Source organism: Ochotona princeps, chromosome 2 (assembly GCF_030435755.1).
Source record: "Ochotona princeps isolate mOchPri1 chromosome 2, mOchPri1.hap1, whole genome shotgun sequence".
Lineage (NCBI taxonomy): Eukaryota > Metazoa > Chordata > Mammalia > Lagomorpha > Ochotonidae > Ochotona > Ochotona princeps.
The window spans coordinates 165416115-165434520 of NC_080833.1; the positions used below are offsets into that span (position 1 = coordinate 165416115).

At 42.1% G+C, this 18406-nt stretch overlaps 1 protein-coding gene across 1 annotated transcript in view; it reads left to right on the forward strand.

Moving 5' to 3' along the window:
• Positions 1-18406, forward strand: part of CEP350 (centrosomal protein 350) — a 142691-nt gene that overhangs the window by 109710 nt on the left and 14575 nt on the right. The window contains exons 28-31 of the mRNA XM_058660740.1: positions 1912-2111; positions 9237-9448; positions 11225-11369; positions 15495-15655. Of these exons, the coding sequence (XP_058516723.1) occupies positions 1912-2111; positions 9237-9448; positions 11225-11369; positions 15495-15655 (718 nt within the window). The remainder of the gene's footprint in view (positions 1-1911; positions 2112-9236; positions 9449-11224; positions 11370-15494; positions 15656-18406) is intronic.

An 18406-nucleotide genomic window follows, 5' to 3' on the forward strand; every position in this document is an offset into this window, starting at 1 on the left:
CCTCCTCTCTGTATATCTGACTGTAATAAAAATAAATAAATCTTTTAAAAAATAATAAAGTAACTTTGATATATGGAATTTTTTTCCTTATGATTGGGCTGTCCATAGCAATTTTAACAGGCAATATTCATTGAAACTAGCTCACTTGATTCTTAACTGTACATCCTGTTATTTTACAGGCTGGGTTTATATTTTAATAATATTACCTAGGGCTGGAGAAACTTTGTTTGATTTAAAGCAAGATACCTCCAGGCAGTCCTGTTAACAGCAAGGTTTATGTTGTAGATGTTAGCAGGGTTATTGCCTATAAATAATTTTCTAAATTATTATTTTCAAGCTAGATTTTGGTGGTAAGATTAGGACTGCAGTTGTAACAATTCCAAGGTTAAATTCATGGCAGGACACAGATGAAAATTAGTTTCAGGATTATACCCGTGTGCTGATGTCCTGGGTTCAAGGCTGTGGCTGTTGTGCTGTATGTTAAAGCATCTTGGAAAACTTACTGAATGTCCACAGAGTACTCCTTAGTAATCTACTCACACAAAAAGTACTTTTTTCCTGTAACTATGGATGATGGTGAAGTTCTACTTGAGAAAAGCGTGTCAATTTAGAAATTATTGGTAAGATCTTTAGAAAGATGTGGTCTTGTTGTCACATGGATTCACGCACATGCGCTAATTGAGCAGCTTACCAAGTTCTTGAGGAAGCATATAAAAGGTCTTTACTTAGCTTTTTGCGTTCCCTTTTTCATTCTTCCTGCCTCTGGTTCTCTTGGGTTTAAAATCTTGCTCCTTCTTTTGTAGACACTGCTCTCCTGTTCACTACTTCTTCTCTGTCTTTACGTCTCATCACTGGGCCTCTCTCAGTGTCTGTTTCCCCAACCTCCATCCCAAATTCCAGCTGTACATCTACAACCAGTTGGTCAGGTAACCTCGCCTTCCCCAGCGCACTCTGACGGAGCATGCTCTCATCTGTTTGCTTTGTTTCTCTCTCTTTTTTTTAACAGCCTTGAGGCCTGTTGTCAAATGTCACCTAGATTTTACCTTTTTTTTTCCTCGTTAATCTGACATGATTGCTCAAGCGGTTGAGTGGCAATTCCTCTTGTACCTTTTGTTTGTTGGACGTGTGAACGCATTTTTGTTGGTTGGTTAGTTAACACCAGTGATATGAGCTGCCCGCCTTTTCTGTAGCTGTGTCATCTACATTTGAAAACAGCTTATTGCAGCCCCTAAACTAATCAAGTGATTTCCCCCTAAATCAAATATTTCTCAATCCTTTGAGCCTACAATCAGATTAAATTGAGGGATTTGATAAATTCTTTTATTAAAATAAATTTCTATGTACATAAGACATTTCACTAATGAACAGTGTTCTCTCTGTGAGGAACAATTGGACATGTCTTAGGTGGCAGGAGCTAAGCCAGACGAGATCTGAGAATTAAAGTAAAACAGGCATGTGAACATACTTTCATTTGTTTGCTTGCTTCTTTGGGGATTTGGGGGATTGTTATTTGTTGATTTTGATCTTTGTTGTTTGAGTTTTGCCTGTTTTCTGGTCTATGCCTTAAGAATGAATTTCTTTTGTTACAAAAAAGAATTGCTTATGATAGTATTTAAGTTAGGTCTCAGGATCCATTATGACTATCGATATTCTGAAGTTTTTCTTCTGAATTTAGTACTATTTTTGGTTTGCTCACTGTAGAAACCATTGGGAGTTAAATGCAGACTATCTCATTTTCTGAATGAGTTGACTCATTAAAGCTCCTGTTACTTGAAAGTTTTTCCCGAGAGGAGCGCAGTGTGAAGGTTGTGCTTTTGCACAGCTGATTGTTATGACCTAATGGGTGGTCGAGCTCTCCCAGGGACCTGTGCCGGCAGGTGGGTTCTCTCACTGTTCTTCATGTGGTCACAGGTTTCTGACAAAGCGAGAGCAAAAACTCATGCAGCGGCGACAGCATGCAGAGGAACTCCTAGAATGGAAGCGACGCTTAGATGCAGAAGAAGCAGAAATTCGTCAAATGGAGAAACAAGCTTTGGCTGCCTGGGACAAAGAATTAATAAAACCCAAAACTCCTAAGAAAGAGCTGGAGGGCCAGCGATCGGAACAGAAAGGTAATTAAATACTAACACTTGAACACTACAAGCTGAAGCGTATCAGAACAGAAAGATGTATGTTATTATTAATTAAGGTGTAAATGATGAAGGATGAGGAAGACATGATGAAGGAATGGTCAGAAGGTACAGTGGCTAGACCTGGAATAAGTGAGTGACTTGTAGCCGGATTACAGTCGGGAGAGGCAGTGGCTGTCGTGGTGCCCTGCCTCTGAAGAGGTTGTACCCAGCAGTGACCACCTTTTAACAGACTTCTGACTTCATCACTGTATTAGACTTTTTTTTTTTAAAGATTTATTTATTTTTATTTCAAAGGCAGATTATACAAAGAGGAGAATCAGAGAGAAAGATCTTCCATCTGCTGGTTCACTCCCCAGTTGGCTCCAAAGGCCAGAGCTGAGCCGCAACAAAACCATGAACCTGGAACTTGTTTCCAGGGCTCGCTTGTGGTTGCAGGGGCCCAAGGGTTCGAGCCATCTTCTGCTACCTTCCCAGGTCATAAGCAGAATTGGAAGTGGAGCAGCCAGAACGTGAACCGGTGCCAATATGGGATGCTGACAATTGCATGTAGAGAATTAGCCTGCTGAGACACTACATTAGCCCCAACACATTTCTAGGAAGAATAACCACAAACTGCAATAAATTACCGGGTAACACAGCCTCTAAAGATTCAGTAATTAAAACAACATGATAATCTGTAGAGAGATAGACAGGCAGACTGTTTAACAGCCCAGAAAATACAACTCTGGAAAGTGACGTGTATGTGAACTAGGCAGATGTGCAGAGCGGTGGAGAGAGGAGGAACTGTCCGCCAGCTGTGAGTGGGAGGAGGCAGTGGCTCAGGTCCTGCCTGCCAGTGTGAAATACCTCCAGTCAAATCAGGTGATTCGTATTTCCATTTCCTTCTCTCTGCTTGATTTCTTATTTTTAAATTTTGTTTTATTTTTAACTGACACATAAAATTATACATTACATGTAATGATTTTATACATCTATGCACTGAATGATGCGTATTCAAGGTAAACCTACCAATTTCCTCAGTTAACATTTCTTTGTGGTGAAAGTTTTTAAAATCTTTTGTTCCAATTTTAAAATGAAAAAAATCTACAGTATGGTGTCATTATGCATATACATCTTAGAAGAGTTGACTGTTTCCATTTTGATTTACATTGTATTATTCTTGTATCATGTTTTTAAAGAAATGTCAATGATTATCCATGTTCTATATAAGGATTCAAATATTGTCATAGTGCTCTTGACATACCTCTGTCTTCAAAAGACAGAGGAGTGGCTATTAAAATTAACATGATAAAAATGTCAGGGCGTGGGAAGATTGAAGCCCTTGTACATTGCGGTTAGAAAGAAATATAATATCAGGCCCAGCGTAATGGCCTAGTGGCTAAAATCCTTCTTTGCACACACCAGAATCCCATATGGGCACCAGTTTGTATCCCAGCAGCCCCACTTCCCATCCAGCTCCCTGCTTGTGGCCTGGGAAAGCAGTCGAGGACGGCCCAAAGCCTTGGGACCCTGTACCCACGCGTGAGACCCAGAAGAGGCTCTGGGTTCCTGGCTTCAGATCGGCACAGCTCCGGCTGTTTCGACCACTTGGACAGAAGATCTTCCTCTCTGTCTCTGCTCCTCTCTGTATATCTGATTTAACAATAAAAACAAAAAGCAAATCTTAAAGAGAAATACAATATCTATGGAAATAGTATGATAGTTTATCAATTTTTTCTTAAAGATTTATTTATTTGAATGTCAGAGTTAACAGAGATAGATCCTTCCATCCACAGGTCTACTTCACAAATGGCTGCAACAGGCAGAGGAAGGGCCAGCCACAGTCAGGAGCAAGGAGCCCCAGCCCCAAGTCCCATCAGGTCTCCCACATGGCTGGCAGGGGCCCAGGCTCCCAGGTCATCTTCTGCTACCTTGCCCAGGTCATGGGTAGAGCCAAAGCTGTGCTGCTGTAGCTTATTGGCTAATCTTTAATGAAGTTCTGGAGGTAGAGCAGAACCAACTGGGTCGCCTCAGCATACTCTGGTTTGCTTCCGAGGTGTAAACCTTCCATCCTGTGTTCATAAGAAGAGAGAACGTGCCTCTCCTGTTCCCAGGCTGCTTAATGAGCCTAGAAGGGGATTGATTGGTTGGTACCTCCCCAGGTTCCAGGAGAAGGGAAGGGGTCATTTGATTGACAGGTAGGCAGATAGTATTGCATTGGATAGGGGAGATGGGGCTTCCAACTTGTGAACCCAAGTTAGCTACCTTCCTTTCCCATCTTCCCCCACCCCTCAGAAAGACCCTAAATCTTAAGGATTGCTGAAGCATGTAGCTTTAGCTTATCTGCAACTTGTTGCTGCTGATTAGGGTTGTAGGCTTTGCCCACTAGGGGTTTGGAACTCTGTCTCATCTCATGGATCCATCTCATGAGCTGGAGACCTTCCATCAATGCCCGTGACACTGTACCCTGCGTGGTCTTCACTGTTCTGAAAGATTGTTAGTCTCTGAGAGATATTGGAAAGAGACAAAGTACAAATGGAGTGTTCTTTATGAAAGGAAGATTATATGTTATTATTTCCCAAATACTCAGTGTTGAGAGCTTGCCTCTGTGCAGAACATTTGAACGTTCTGTCATTAGATAGAGGCGATAAGCTCCATTAATCACTGCGCAGGCTCCTTCTGTCACTATTCTAAGGCTTGTAGTTCATCCATGACTAAGGGTGTCTGCAGTCTTGAGTACTCGCTCTTGATGTTGGCCTGACGTGTAGGCCCAACTACCTAAAGCAGCAAGTTTTTTAAAATTAGCTTCATGTAGTATACTGAGATCATCTAATACCATATTAGAAGAACTTACTGAGGAGCTCTGTCAATAGCAGCTTCCAGAGAGGATCAAGAGTAGAGGTTAGCATGTCTACCTTGAAGTGTCACACCTTAATATGGTAAAAGCCAAGGCTTTACTTCCTGCCTTTGGAAGGGGTGTCTGAAGTCTTCCGCTGGTTCACTATAGTAGCCACACTTGTTTTCACATGTGCCTTGGGAAGGGGTGTCTGAAGTCTTCCTCTGGTTCACTATAGTAGCCACACTTGTTTTCACATGTGCCTTGGGAAGGGGTGTCTGAAGTCTTCCTCTGGTTCACTATAGTAGCCACACTTGTTTTCACATGTGCCTTGGGAAGGGGTGTCTGAAGTCTTCCTCTGGTTCACTATAGTAGCCACACTTGTTTTCACATGTGCCTTGGGAAGGGGTGTCTGAAGTCTTCCTCTGGTTCACTATAGTAGCCACACTTGTTTTCACATGTGCCTTGGGAAGGGGTGTCTGAAGTCTTCCTCTGGTTCACTATAGTAGCCACACTTGTTTTCACATGTGCCTTGGGAAGGGGTGTCTGAAGTCTTCCTCTGGTTCACTATAGTAGCCACACTTGTTTTCACATGTGCCTTGGGAAGGGGTGTCTGAAGTCTTCCTCTGGTTCACTATAGTAGCCACACTTGTTTTCACATGTGCCTTGGGAAGGGGTGTCTGAAGTCTTCCTCTGGTTCACTATAGTAGCCACACTTGTTTTCACATGTGCCTTGGGAAGGGGTGTCTGAAGTCTTCCTCTGGTTCACTATAGTAGCCACACTCGTTTTCACATGTGCCTTGGGAAGGGGTGTCTGAAGTCTTCCTCTGGTTCACTATAGTAGCCACACTCGTTTTCACATGTGCCTTGGGAAGGGGTGTCTGAAGTCTTCCTCTGGTTCACTATAGTAGCCACACTCGTTTTCACATGTGCCTTGGGAAGGGGTGTCTGAAGTCTTCCTCTGGTTCACTATAGTAGCCACACTTGTTTTCACATGTGCCTTGGGAAGGGGTGTCTGAAGTCTTCCTCTGGTTCACTATAGTAGCCACACTTGTTTTCACATGTGCCTTGGGAAGGGGTGTCTGAAGTCTTCCTCTGGTTCACTATAGTAGCCACACTTGTTTTCACATGTGCCTTGGGAAGGGGTGTCTGAAGTCTTCCTCTGGTTCACTATAGTAGCCACACTTGTTTTCACATGTGCCTTGGGAAGGGGTGTGTGAAGTCTTCCTCTGGTTCACTATAGTAGCCACACTTGTTTTCACATGTACCTAGGTATGTTCCTTTCCTTTGCCCCATAGTCTGCCCAGGAGGTGGCCCAACATGCAGCGTGGGCATCGAGGTCAGGATGCACGGTCCCTGAAATCAATGATCCTGAGGTGTCCGAAGGCTACAGGGCATGAAAGTACAGAGTGGGGCCACTTGCCAAAGAAAAAGCCCATCCCTGCGCTCGAGAGCAGCTGTTAGGACAAGGGTTCCTGGAAGACACAGGTGGCTAGTCTTAAAGACATGGTAGGGGCTCAGGCAGCAGTACCTGGCTCTGGCCCTTATCCAACCAGATCACCTAGTGGGGCAGGTGCCAGCCCTGGCCCACGTGCCTCGTGCCCTAAGCCCTCACCCACTGGAGCTGGGCAATCCAAGAAGCCAGATGAGCACCCCGGCCATTTGGGCTCTGGCCTCAGGCTACTGAGTTGTTTTTTGTTTGTTTGTTTTTTAAGCTAAGATAATGAGTTTATTTTAAAGAGAGAGTTTTTATTTAATTATTTGAGTTACAAAAAAAGATCTTCCACCTGTTTTTCACTTCCCAATGCCATCATTGCCTGGAGCTGGGTTGGTCTTTATCCAGAAGCTTGCTCCATGTCTCCCATGTGGGTGAGGGTCCCAAGCCACCCGGATCAGCCTCCGCTTCCTTCCTGAATGCGCTAGCAGGGAGGCGGATCAGAAGCAAAGCAGTGCCCCACCCAGGTGGTGGCTTCACTCAGAATGCCACCAGGCCAGCCCCTCAAAATTTTGTTTTAAATTATGTGATGCAGTAGTGTCACTTGTGGGTATATATGAAAAAGAGTTGAGAGGAAAATCTCAGAAAAATCTCTGTAACCCATGTTTACAGCAGCATTATTCACAGTAGCCAAATGGTGCAAGCAGCTCGAGTGTCCACCCAGAGGTGAAAAAACAAGCAAAGTGTGGTCAGTACATACCTCGGAATGTTGCTCAGCAGTAAAAAGGTAGGAAAGTCTGACACATGACGCGGTGTGGTTGAAACTTGGTGACACACTGCCAAATGAAACAGGCCGCTTACAAAGAACAAACACAGAATGCCTCCCACTTGGATGAGGAGCCCAGGGTAGTCCTCTTCAGGGTGACGAAGGAGAGTGATGTTGGGTGCAGGCGTGGGGTGGAGACTGCAGGAGGTTGAATAGTTGTGGAGATGCAGTTGGGGAGCGGATGGAGACGTTCTGGAGACAGACAGTGTGACGGGTGCACAACATTGGAGTGTGCTAAGGCCACTAAACTCGATACTTCAGTCAATTGCTAAGATAGTCAATTTTCCATTGTGTCTCTTTTACCACAACTTTTAAAAATTAATTTTTGTGCTCACTTCGGCAACACATTTACTAAAAATTAATTTTAAGAAGCCTACCAAGGCACACACGATCATCCAGGACTGCCACTCATCTGCCTTTAAAGTGTGGAAATTTGCTAAGTGAAAATTTAGTGTAGCCTTTTATACTATCTAGAGGTTTTGTTTTGTTTTAACACTACTTTTAAAAAGCTGTAAGAGGAAACAAGATAAAATCTTCCACAGAAACATGTGCTAAGAAAAGCATTGGTAAATATATTAAATGCAGTGAATGTAAATGTTCCTTAGTAAATGTACAGATGACTTTCATTGTCTTCTAATTTCTGCCTTGCTTAAACTTTTAAAATGAGTATGTATTTTACTTTGAAAAGATAAATAGCTATATTGAGGACTATAAAAGCAGAAATATAGAAAGTTTTCTATTACCTAAAAATTAAAGCAATTTTTAAACCGTTTCAGTTTTATTCACATTCTGTTTTTGATGAGCTATCCTTGATTATTTTAAGAATTTGTTTATTCCAGAATTTCAGAATTCGATCATCCTGACTGTGCCACACATGTGCTACACACACCTTTCAGTTTGCTAATGAAATGCTTTTCAATGTCATGTCATTCTTGTTTATGAAAGTGCAGCACTATTTGGAATATAGGTATTTGTCATATTAAATAAGCTTATTTTATATTTCCTAGATTCAGAAGATTATAACTTTATTGGTGTTAATTATATAAGGTCTATACATTTTTTTAAAGATTTATTTTATTTTTATTACAAAGTCAGATATACTGAGAGGAGGAGAGACAGAGAGGAAGTGGAGCTGCCGGGACTAGAACCAGCGGCCATATGGGTTCAAGGCGAAGACCTTAGCCACTAGACCACGCTGCCGAGCCCAAGGTCTATACATTTTAAAATTGAGTTAATCAAATGTTGGCAGTACTTTCTGGAAGTCAAATGTTATAACCTAATCCTTTGAGAGACATTTTTACCAATAGCAGAAAGAAAATGAACACTATATATTTTAAGATTATGCAAGAATAAGTGTCAAAATTTTCTTTTTGGTGTTAAAGCATATTTCTGTTACTTTGAACAGTGAAATAAACAGGAAATTTTAGAGATAAGATATGCCATCAATTCTGTGAGTGCTAACTCCGTGCACAAGCTTAATCTTCTTTGATGCGTGCATGTCTGGGTCATTCATTTTTAGTGCTGTATAGCATTCCACTCTATGAAAATACCACAGTTGATTCATTTGCTATCAACAGATAGTTGAGTTGCTTCCAGTTTGGCAGTATTGTGACCACTCTGCCAATTTACATGTACATTACATACCTTTTGCTGTATATAGGCACAATTTCTCCAAGATTTGTATTCCAAGGAATGGAATTGCAAGGTTGTAGATTATATGTTTTCAGCTTTCCCAGGTGACACTACTATTTTCTAAAGCAGTAGGTTAGTTTGCACTAGTGAAATAGTAAATGCCAGTTATAATAACTGCGTCCTCACACTCGGGTTAGCAGTCATTGTCATTGCTGGTTCCATGGAGTAGCTAGCTCCTCCTCAGCTGGCTCAGGCAAAATGCTGAATTAAACTAACAGATACGTGATAAACCATGTCTAGATGTGACTGGTGATAACAAACACAAATGAGTAACATTGTAATTTTCCCACTAACCGGAATTGCATATTTTTTCTTGTTTTCATCAATTCTTTCTAGCATTAGTGAGTGAAGAAGAATCTCCAGTACCTTCTTACTCTCATCAAAACAGTGAAAGTTCTATTCCGGAAGAAGTAGGCAGCCTTGCTGTCAGCTTTGCGCCGTCTGAGTCTGCGCTGCAGGAGCAGCCAGGGAGTCCAGATCGTAGTATACTTACCGAAGAAATGGTTTTTTCACAGGAACTAGAATCTTCTACCTCTCCTAGTAAACAGGTAAGTCTGTGTATGTTCCTATATTATGAGCATCTTTGGGGAGTGGAATCTAAAAGGTAATTATTGTTCTTCCTTTAAAAAAAAAGATTTATTTGAAAATCAGAGTTACCAAGAATAAGAGGGAGAGACAAAGACAGAGATCTTAATTGGCTGCTTCACTTCCCAGACAGCCTCCCCAGCGCTGGGCCAGGCCAAGCCAGCAGCCAGGTGTGAGGACAGAGCCCAAGCTCCTGAGCCATGTCCCATGGCTTTTCCAGGTGCACTAGCAGGGAGCTAGATCAAAAGTGAAGCAGCTAGAACTTGAACCGGTGCCCAGAAAGGATGCTGGCAACGTATTTGATGGCTTAACCCGCTATACCATAACACTAGCCTCAAATCATTTTTCACTTCTGCTTGATGTCAGAGTAAAAATTTTGGTATTTTTTTAAGCCTGTTGTGGGCAGTCTTTTTTTTTTTTTTTTTTTTTAAGATTTTATTATTATTGGAAAGCCGGATATACAGAGAGGAGGAGAGACAGAGAGGAAGATCTTCCATCCAATGATTCACTCCCCAAGTGAGCCACAACGGGCCGGTACGCGCCGATCCGATGCCGGGAACCAGGAACCTCTTCCGGGTCTCCCATGCGGGTGCAGGGTCCCAAAGCTTTGGGCCATCCTCTCTGCTTTCCCAGGCCACAAGCAGGGAGCTGGATGGGAAGTGGAGCTGCCGGGATTAGAACCGGCGCCCATATGGGATCCCAGGGCGTTGAAGGCGAGGACTTTAGCCGCTAGGCCACGCTGCCAGGCCCGGGCAAGTCTTCTTATATGGCTATTTTTCCTCCTTCCTCATTGCCCCTTCCATAAAAGAAATACATATATATTTGGTAATTTTTTAAAAGCTGCATTTATTTATTTATTTTTAAAGATTTATTTTATTTTTATTGGAAAGACGAATGTACAGAGAGGAGGAGAGAGAGAGAGAAATATCTTCTGTCTGATGATTCACTCCCCAAGTGACCACAATGGCCGATTTTGCGCCGATCTGAAGCCAGGAGCTCCTCTAGGTCTCCCACGTGGGTGCAGGGTCCCAAGGCTTTGGGCCATCCTCAACTGCTTTGCCAGGCCACAAGCAGGGAGCTGGATGGGAAGCAGGGTTACCGGGATTAGAATTGGCGCCCATGTGGGATCCTGGCGTGTGCAAGGCAAGGACTTTAACTACTACGCTATCACACCGGGCCCAAAAGATGCATTTATTTTACTTGGAAGTCAGTTACAGAAAAAGAGAGACACAGATCTTCCTTCCACTGGTTCACTTTCCAAATGGCTCCTAAAGCCATAGTTAGGCTGGTCTGAAGCTGGGTATCAGGAGCTTCTTTCGGGTCTCCCACATGGGTGCAAGGGCCCAAGGCCTTGGGCCATCTTCTGCTGCTTTCGCAGGCCATTGTTGGAGCATTGGGTCAAACATGGAGCCGCCAGGACAGAAAGCAGTGCCCAGTTGGGATGCTGGTACTAGAGGTAGAGGAATAGCTTGCTATGCTACTGCAGCAGTCCTGTATTTAGTATTTTTAGGGGCAAGTAACTGTCACTGACATAATGGCCACTACTGGCTGCTTTTAAAAGCATCCTCTTTTACAACTTTTCTTTCTTAAAAAAAAATGATTGTGATTTACAAACATTTTTCACTTTTTATCTTATCTAAAACTGTGCAAGTATTAATTAAATGTGCTAGTTTCTCCCTTTAAGTAAAGTTCTTCACTGTGTCACAAAGTAGTTCTCATTTGGTTTTCTGTGTGTTTAGTCACCTCCCAAAAGCTGCTGCTCCGTGTCCAAGCAGGATTCCAGCAAAGGCAGCCCTAGGCCTGGAGGGCAGTCTCGAGTGCCTGCCAGGTCCCCGCAGCACTGCGCCAGCTGGTCGGATGAGTCCTTGTCCATGACGCAGTCAGGTAAGGCGGTGCTGGGGCGTCCTCGCCTGGCTTCGGCTCCCTTCAGGAAACTGCCTGGTTAGGCTCAGCTTTGGTGCAGCCATACACTTTGTTCTTCCAAGATGAGTGTTTCGCTGTTCATGGATAATTAGACAAATTGCTGTAGTCTCATGTGGGACATTATCCCTCAAACATTTGTTGAATTTTGTTTCCTATGTGAGTCCCTGTTTAGATGTTTCCGTAGTACTTTGTATTTCAGCTTGTCGTATTCAGCAGCACAAATTGTAAGCAGACTTTGCTGAACAAGTCCTGCCTGCTGAAGTATAAGCTCTGCAGAGGAGGATCTGTGTTTCCCAGCAGTCGTAGCATCAGGGCCCAGCAGGCACTCTGCATGGCGGGTGATAGGTGTGGTAAATGTTCCTGGAATGAGGTAATGATAGTTGGTAGAACAGGATGGACAAGCCCTAGAAAGGAGAAGAAGTAGAGAAGTGATAAAGTGCAGATGACAGTGGAGAGTGTTATCCATCTTCTCAGAAATTCCACCCTACAGCAAAACTGGACAGTTCACAGGTTGTGAAAGAATGAACTTCCGTGCTAAAAGGCTTCTTGGAGTTTGTTGGCCTTGAAAAGCATGCCTAGCTTTCGTTTGGGTTATGTAGGCTTCAGAGTAGAATTAGTGCTGGGTTGAATATTGCCATACTAATTATAGGGACTGGGTATGTTGAGCTTACGCTATTGCTTCATGAGCTCATGTTTTAGTTTACTTTTGATAGTAGGCATTTAGTAAAGAAAGTGAAAAACAGAATTTTGGGGAGGGACTGTGATCCTGGATACTGTACTGGCCTCCTTTGTTTTCCATATTTTAGACATCAGTAAATCATGGCGTTTTCTCAGTCCTGTATTTATAGGTGCCTTTTATTCTTTGAGTGGACTGCAAAGTAGAAGCATATAAATCTTGGGCTAAAAACTATATATACTTTTGGGCCCAGCTCAGTAGCCTAGTGGCTAAAGTCCTTGCCTTGCACACACTGGAATCCCATATGGGCACCAGTTTGTGTTCCCGCAGCCCTGCTTCCCATCCAGCTCCCTGCTGTGGCCTGGGAAAGCAGTCGAGGACGGCCCAAAGCCTTGGAACCCTGCACCTGCGTGGGAGACCCAGGGGAAGCTCTGAGCTCCTGGCTTCGGATCAGCTCAGCTCCAGCCATTGTGGCCGCTTGGGGAGTGAATCAACAGACGGAAAACTTTCTTCTGTCTCTCCTCTCTGTAGATCTGACTTTGTAACAAAAATAAATATCTTTAAAAAAAGACTGTATATACTGTTATAGATCAAAAGTTGCAGATTTAAACTCCATCTTAGAGAGATTGTCCTTTTTGGTTCCAGCTAGTCTTCTTCCTAAATTATGCTAAAATTGTGAGTTAAATCTTTTTAATCACTGTGGGTGTTTTAACCCTGAGATCAATGGGCTGTGTGGTTCAGAAACTAAAAGAAAGCATGAAGCCAATACTCAGTTGTTATGCCCTCATCAAGGTTGAAACCAGAAATATACTGCTTAACGGACATGGCAGCATAAAAAATGTCGGTGTATTAGTATTATTTCTACCATTACTTAAAAATTATTTTGTTTTGCAAATAAAAAATGTGTATTTTTTATATACTGAAATAAACATAGAATGCTAAATTGACCAGTTGGTGTGCATTTGCTCACTTAGTTGTCATTTTTTTTTAACACTTGGAAAGTCTTCGTGACTTTCAGAAACACACTGCATTGTTATTATTGGATTTCTTTTGCTCTTGGTTGGTCAGCATCTTCCCACAGCCTGCAGCCTCGGCCCAGCCCGCTCGTCGTGGTCCTGCCACCTGCTGCCACTGGGGCAGCTGTAGTTGGCTCCACGCAGGACTGAAGCCGTGTGCTGTTTGTCCTTCTGTCTCTGCTCCACTCATCTCAGATGACAGGATTTTCTCGTTTTTGGAGTCTAAATAGTATTTCGTTGTGTATATTTGGCACATTTTGTTTAACCATTCATATGTTGATGACCATTTAATTTCATTCCAAATTGCATTTTTTTTGAGCTTTTACAATATGCCAGAGTACGTGCTTTTCATACCTTAACTTTTGTTTTTATCTGTAAAACAGTTTTACAAGTCAGGTCATGGTCAAGCACATAGGTAGTGCTCGAGGATTGGAAGATAGCCTTTGTATGACTTTATTGTATAAGAATATTGATTAAGAAATAGTAAGCTGGGGCTTGGCAGCGTGGCCTAGTGGCTAAGGTCCTCGCCTTGATCCCATATGGCTGCTGGTTCTAATCCCGGCAGCTCCACTTCCTCTCTGTCTCTCCTCCTCTCAGTATATCTGACTTTGTAATAAAAATAAAATAAATCTTTAAAAAAAAAAAAAAAAAAGAAAGAAATAGTAAGCTGCCTGTGGTAAGGGCCCAGTATAACATCACTGCTTGTCTAAGACAATCTTCACTTGGCTAGTGTATGTGAGTGTCAGAAATGGCAGAAACTCAGGTTTCTTTATCTGTAATCTGGATGTGTGGATCCCACTATTAAAGACAAGACTATCATCTTTATGCATTCAGATTTCATAACTAGTTCTTACACAATTTAATCTGAAATACCTGGGGAAAACCCCTTGTTTTGTGATGTAATAGAATGTGCATGAGTCTTCAGGTTTGTATGCAGTAGTATTGTGTTGGGAGGTTCGTAAGTGTCTACTCAGTATCATTATGTGGAAATGAGGCCCTTGTGTGGTTCAGAGGGAGGTGCCGAGAGCAGTCCTTTTTATGCTGTGTGATTTCATGTGTGCTGAAATAAGCAGCGTCTTTGTTTCCGTGGCATTGTGTGACACGTTATAGTGGATGCTGTGTGTGTGTGAACTGTTGGGGGAAAAGAAAATAGAACTACCTTCATTTCATTGTTTTAACTATGTTAAGAGCTTTCAAAGAAAGATTACAACAGAATATAACTATGTGGAATTAAGGCATCAGCTTTATAATTCAGTTTGAAATGGTGAAATTCCAGTTTAATTCTTTTATTTTTATTTTTTGTTAGTATTTTGTAAATTGTGTAACCTTTTTTTATTACATTTTTGACAATCTTTACATAGTTAATTTGGGTAAAAAGGTTCAAGGGCTATAGAAAAGTGGGCAAGACTATTATTTCCAAGACTATTGTTTCCTTCATGTATCTGAGGTAAAGGGGGATATTGAGGGAGAAGCCCCACTCAGTCTCCCACCTGCCCTGATGTGGGGCATGCTCCGAGGGTCTTGCTCAAGTGGTTTTTGATAGTTCAACAGTTCTGAATTGCTGCCAGTCTTGCCATTCCAAGCACGGTGAGGTCGTTGAAGAATCCACTGGTTGACATAGTCCATCTTGGAGTCTCCATTTGCCCAGTTTTTCACTGCCAATATATGGCTGAGGTGGTTGACTGACTTGTTCTGTTTATGGTACAGTTCCGTATCCCATTTTTTTTTAATTTAGCTTATTTTTTATTGGAAAGTCAGATATACAGAGATGAGGAGAGACAGAGAGGAAGATCTTCCATCCAATGATTCACTCCCCAAGCAACCACAATGGCTGGAGCTGTGCCGATCTGAAGCCAGGAGCCAGGAGTTCTTCTGGGTCTCCCACATGGGTGCAGGGTCCCAAGGCTGTGGGCTGTCCTCAGCTGCTTTCCCAGGCCACAAGCAGGAAGCTGGATGGGAAGTGGGGCTACCAGGATTAGAACCGGCACCCATATGGGATTCCAGTGTGTGCAAGGCTAGTACTGTAGCCACTAGGATACCATGCTGGAACCTCCCATTTGATTTTAATGTAACTTAAAAACTGTTGTGGTATTATTAATTTAGGAAAGGAATATTATTTATGATTATCTTATCAAACTAGGCACTTTGAGACTTCTTTCAGATAGAACAATTAGAAAGTGAAAATGAATAGAAATAAATAAGAAAATTAGTAGAGAGGGATTTACGGGAAGGCGAGAATCATTTGGCTAATGAGTTTGTTCAGAAGCTCAGATTTTTTATTTTTAAAAGTTAGATTGACTTTAAATGGAGTGTTACATTACGCTGTTTTTCATTGGTTACTGAGTTAACTTTTTATTCTTAAGTTAAAATTAAAATATTTTGTGTCTTTTTTAGAAACTACCTCTGACCAGAGTGATATCGAAGGTAGGATCAGAGCTCTGAAGGATGAGCTGCGGAAGAGGAAATCGGTTGTGGACCAGCTGAAGAAGGAGCAGAGGAAAAGACAGAAGGAGAGGCTGAAAGCCCAGGAGGCCAGTCTGATCAAGCAGCTCGAGGTCGGACCGCAGGGCAGTCTCCAAAGCACTGGGACATCCCAGGTTAAGTCAGGGACTAGGCGTTTCCAGGACCAGTGCAGAGCCACGTTTCAGCCTAATCCTTCAAAAAAGGGTCTAGGGTTATTAAAGCAAACTTTTACTAAGTTTAGATGTTACATTGTAGTAAAGCAAGTGTTAAAATCTTAGAAGGTCTTTTTTCCTAGATAAAAAGATTAGATCTACAAAAGAAAGATTAATATTCATTCCCTCTTATGCAAAGAACCATTAGAAATATATGTAACTCCTAAGTGTTAGAATTGTTATTTTCCTTTTGTGGAAGGATAGAATTTCATGCCACAAAGCTTCCTAGCATAACTCTTTATTGTTCAGGTGGTTCCTGCATGGCTACTTGAATGGGTTTCTCCCCCTAGCTTTACGCACCCTTCCTGAATCTGTCCCGGCCAGGAAACCTGATTTTGACATCTGCCCATTATGTTTTTCCCTATGCACTCAGTCACCAGTTTCCAGTTCTTCTTTATGTAATTCTTGCTTGTCCAATTTCTTTCCTACTTCCGTCGAGTTGGTTGAGGCCCTTATGACCTCTTGCCTCTTAAATATCCGGCCTGTGCTGCTTTTGTGCTGGACACAGTCAGCCTCCTGTGCCCGACACACCGCATTGTTACAAAGCTGGTTTGGCTCACCTGCTCAGCGCAGGAGTCCCTTCTGATGGTAGCACTGGACGGTCAGTCAGCTCTCACTGACTACTTCCGGTAATGTGACATCTTAGGTTTTCAAGGCAGCTGATTTCATTAGTTGACTATAAGTGTTTTCTGAGTTAGAAAGCTCTTTGAATTTAGCCCGAACTTCTGACCTTTGCATTTCCACCTGTTGGTCCTGATTATTAATACCAAGCACATGCTCTCATTTTAACTTAATCGTCAAATATCCATATTGTGTTTCTGTGCCAGAAACTCACCTAAGTAAACGTTTTCATTTAATCCTCACAGCATCAAAGTGCGGGTAGTTGTCATCACTTTAGAGTCAGGAGACTGTTTCAGAGAGAGTAATGATTGGTCCAGGGTCAGAGAAGTGCTCAGTGGTAAAACTAGGATTCTAACGTGTAATTCCAAATTTTGGCCGTTACCATTGTTCTCCCTTCCACGTAGAAAATAACTCTGGAAGAGTTAAACATTTATACCTGTATGTAATTCCAAGATGGAACAGGGCTTTTAAATTACACGGATATTTTCAAGTAAGAAAAGTGATTAAGCTATGATAACTTTACTGGGGAATTCATGCCACAGAAATGGGAAATGAAGTTTAAAAATAAAAACCACATCATGGATCTTAGCTATCAGACCGGAAGATTTGGACTTGATCCTGTAGGTCAAGTAATACGGAACCAATTAGGTAGAGTAATAGTGGAATAAATACAAGTAGGAGCCCTGTGAAGAAGTATTCATTAACTGCTGTGCTATAGGCAAGAGATCTCCAAGCAGTGCATGGACTCTATCTCTGCACAGTCTATTAAATAACTATAATAAATACCAGAGAAAATGAAAGCACAGTGAAGGTGAGGACGCGGGGGATGGGGGCCCCAGCATTCCCACAGTTGGAGATCTGCTTGAGCTCCCTGCGGCAGCAGTGGACAGCTGTAGGGATGTTACAGCGATAGGGTCTCAACTGCAGCTCATCGTGTGCAGCTGTGTAGTTTCCATCTTTACATTTGTTTACATTTCTCTTAACTGTAAGTTGTGCTGTACAGAGCTGTGTATGATTTTACAATTTTTGATATTTTAACCTTTTATAATAGATTCATGTGCATGTATGTTAATAATAAAATGTGCTATTATCTACATGTTTTATACATCCAAGGCATAACTATTTTTTCTTAATTTCTTGATATTTCTAGTTAAAATTATTGTTTTTCCAGTTGTCAGAAATCTACAAACTGAAGCCTGCTCCATTTATTACACATAGCAGTTCATATTAAAAACAAATCTGTTGTATTTTATTTGATTACACATTTAATGAATGAACTGCACCTTCAGGTTAGGTGTGGTAGTTCTCACATACACCTAGCTACCTAGGATTTCCAGTGATTTAATGCCAGTAGTGACTTTGTCGACATGTTGAGAATTCAGGAAAAAATAGCCTGGGTGATGAGAGTCATGGAAGCTGGACCTGAGTCCTGATATTAGGGATCTGTGGTAGTTAATGAACACCCATTTATTCTGTAAACATTGGACAACCTAGCTTGTGCCAGACATTATGAATAGACACTGAGCATGCAGTGTTGAACGAAACAGCTGTGGTATCAAATAGAGTAGTGAGGAGGAGATTCTAGCTCTGAAAAGTAAAGAGAGTTGTAGTAGACGGACAGCTGCTGTTAGGTTGTGTACAAATTGCGATTGTCTGTAGAATGATTAACCTGGAAACTTCTGTAATTATGAACTGTCATACTCCCTACCACTGCCTTTTGTCTTCAAGAATTTAGTACCTCCCTGGATCCTTTTCCCTTAAGACAACTGACTAAATTACTATGCACCAAAATGAAAGTAATAGTGTACTCTTTAGAGAATAATAATGTAAATAAGATTTCTAAGGTGACCATGTATGAATTATTTTTGAAATTTTTTTAATAAGACTTATTAGGCCCAGCATGGTAGCCCAGAGGCTGAAGTCTTTGCCTTGCATACACCAGGATCCCATATGGGTGCCGGTTCTCACCCTGATGGCCCCACTTCCCATCCAGCTCCCTGCTTGTGGCCT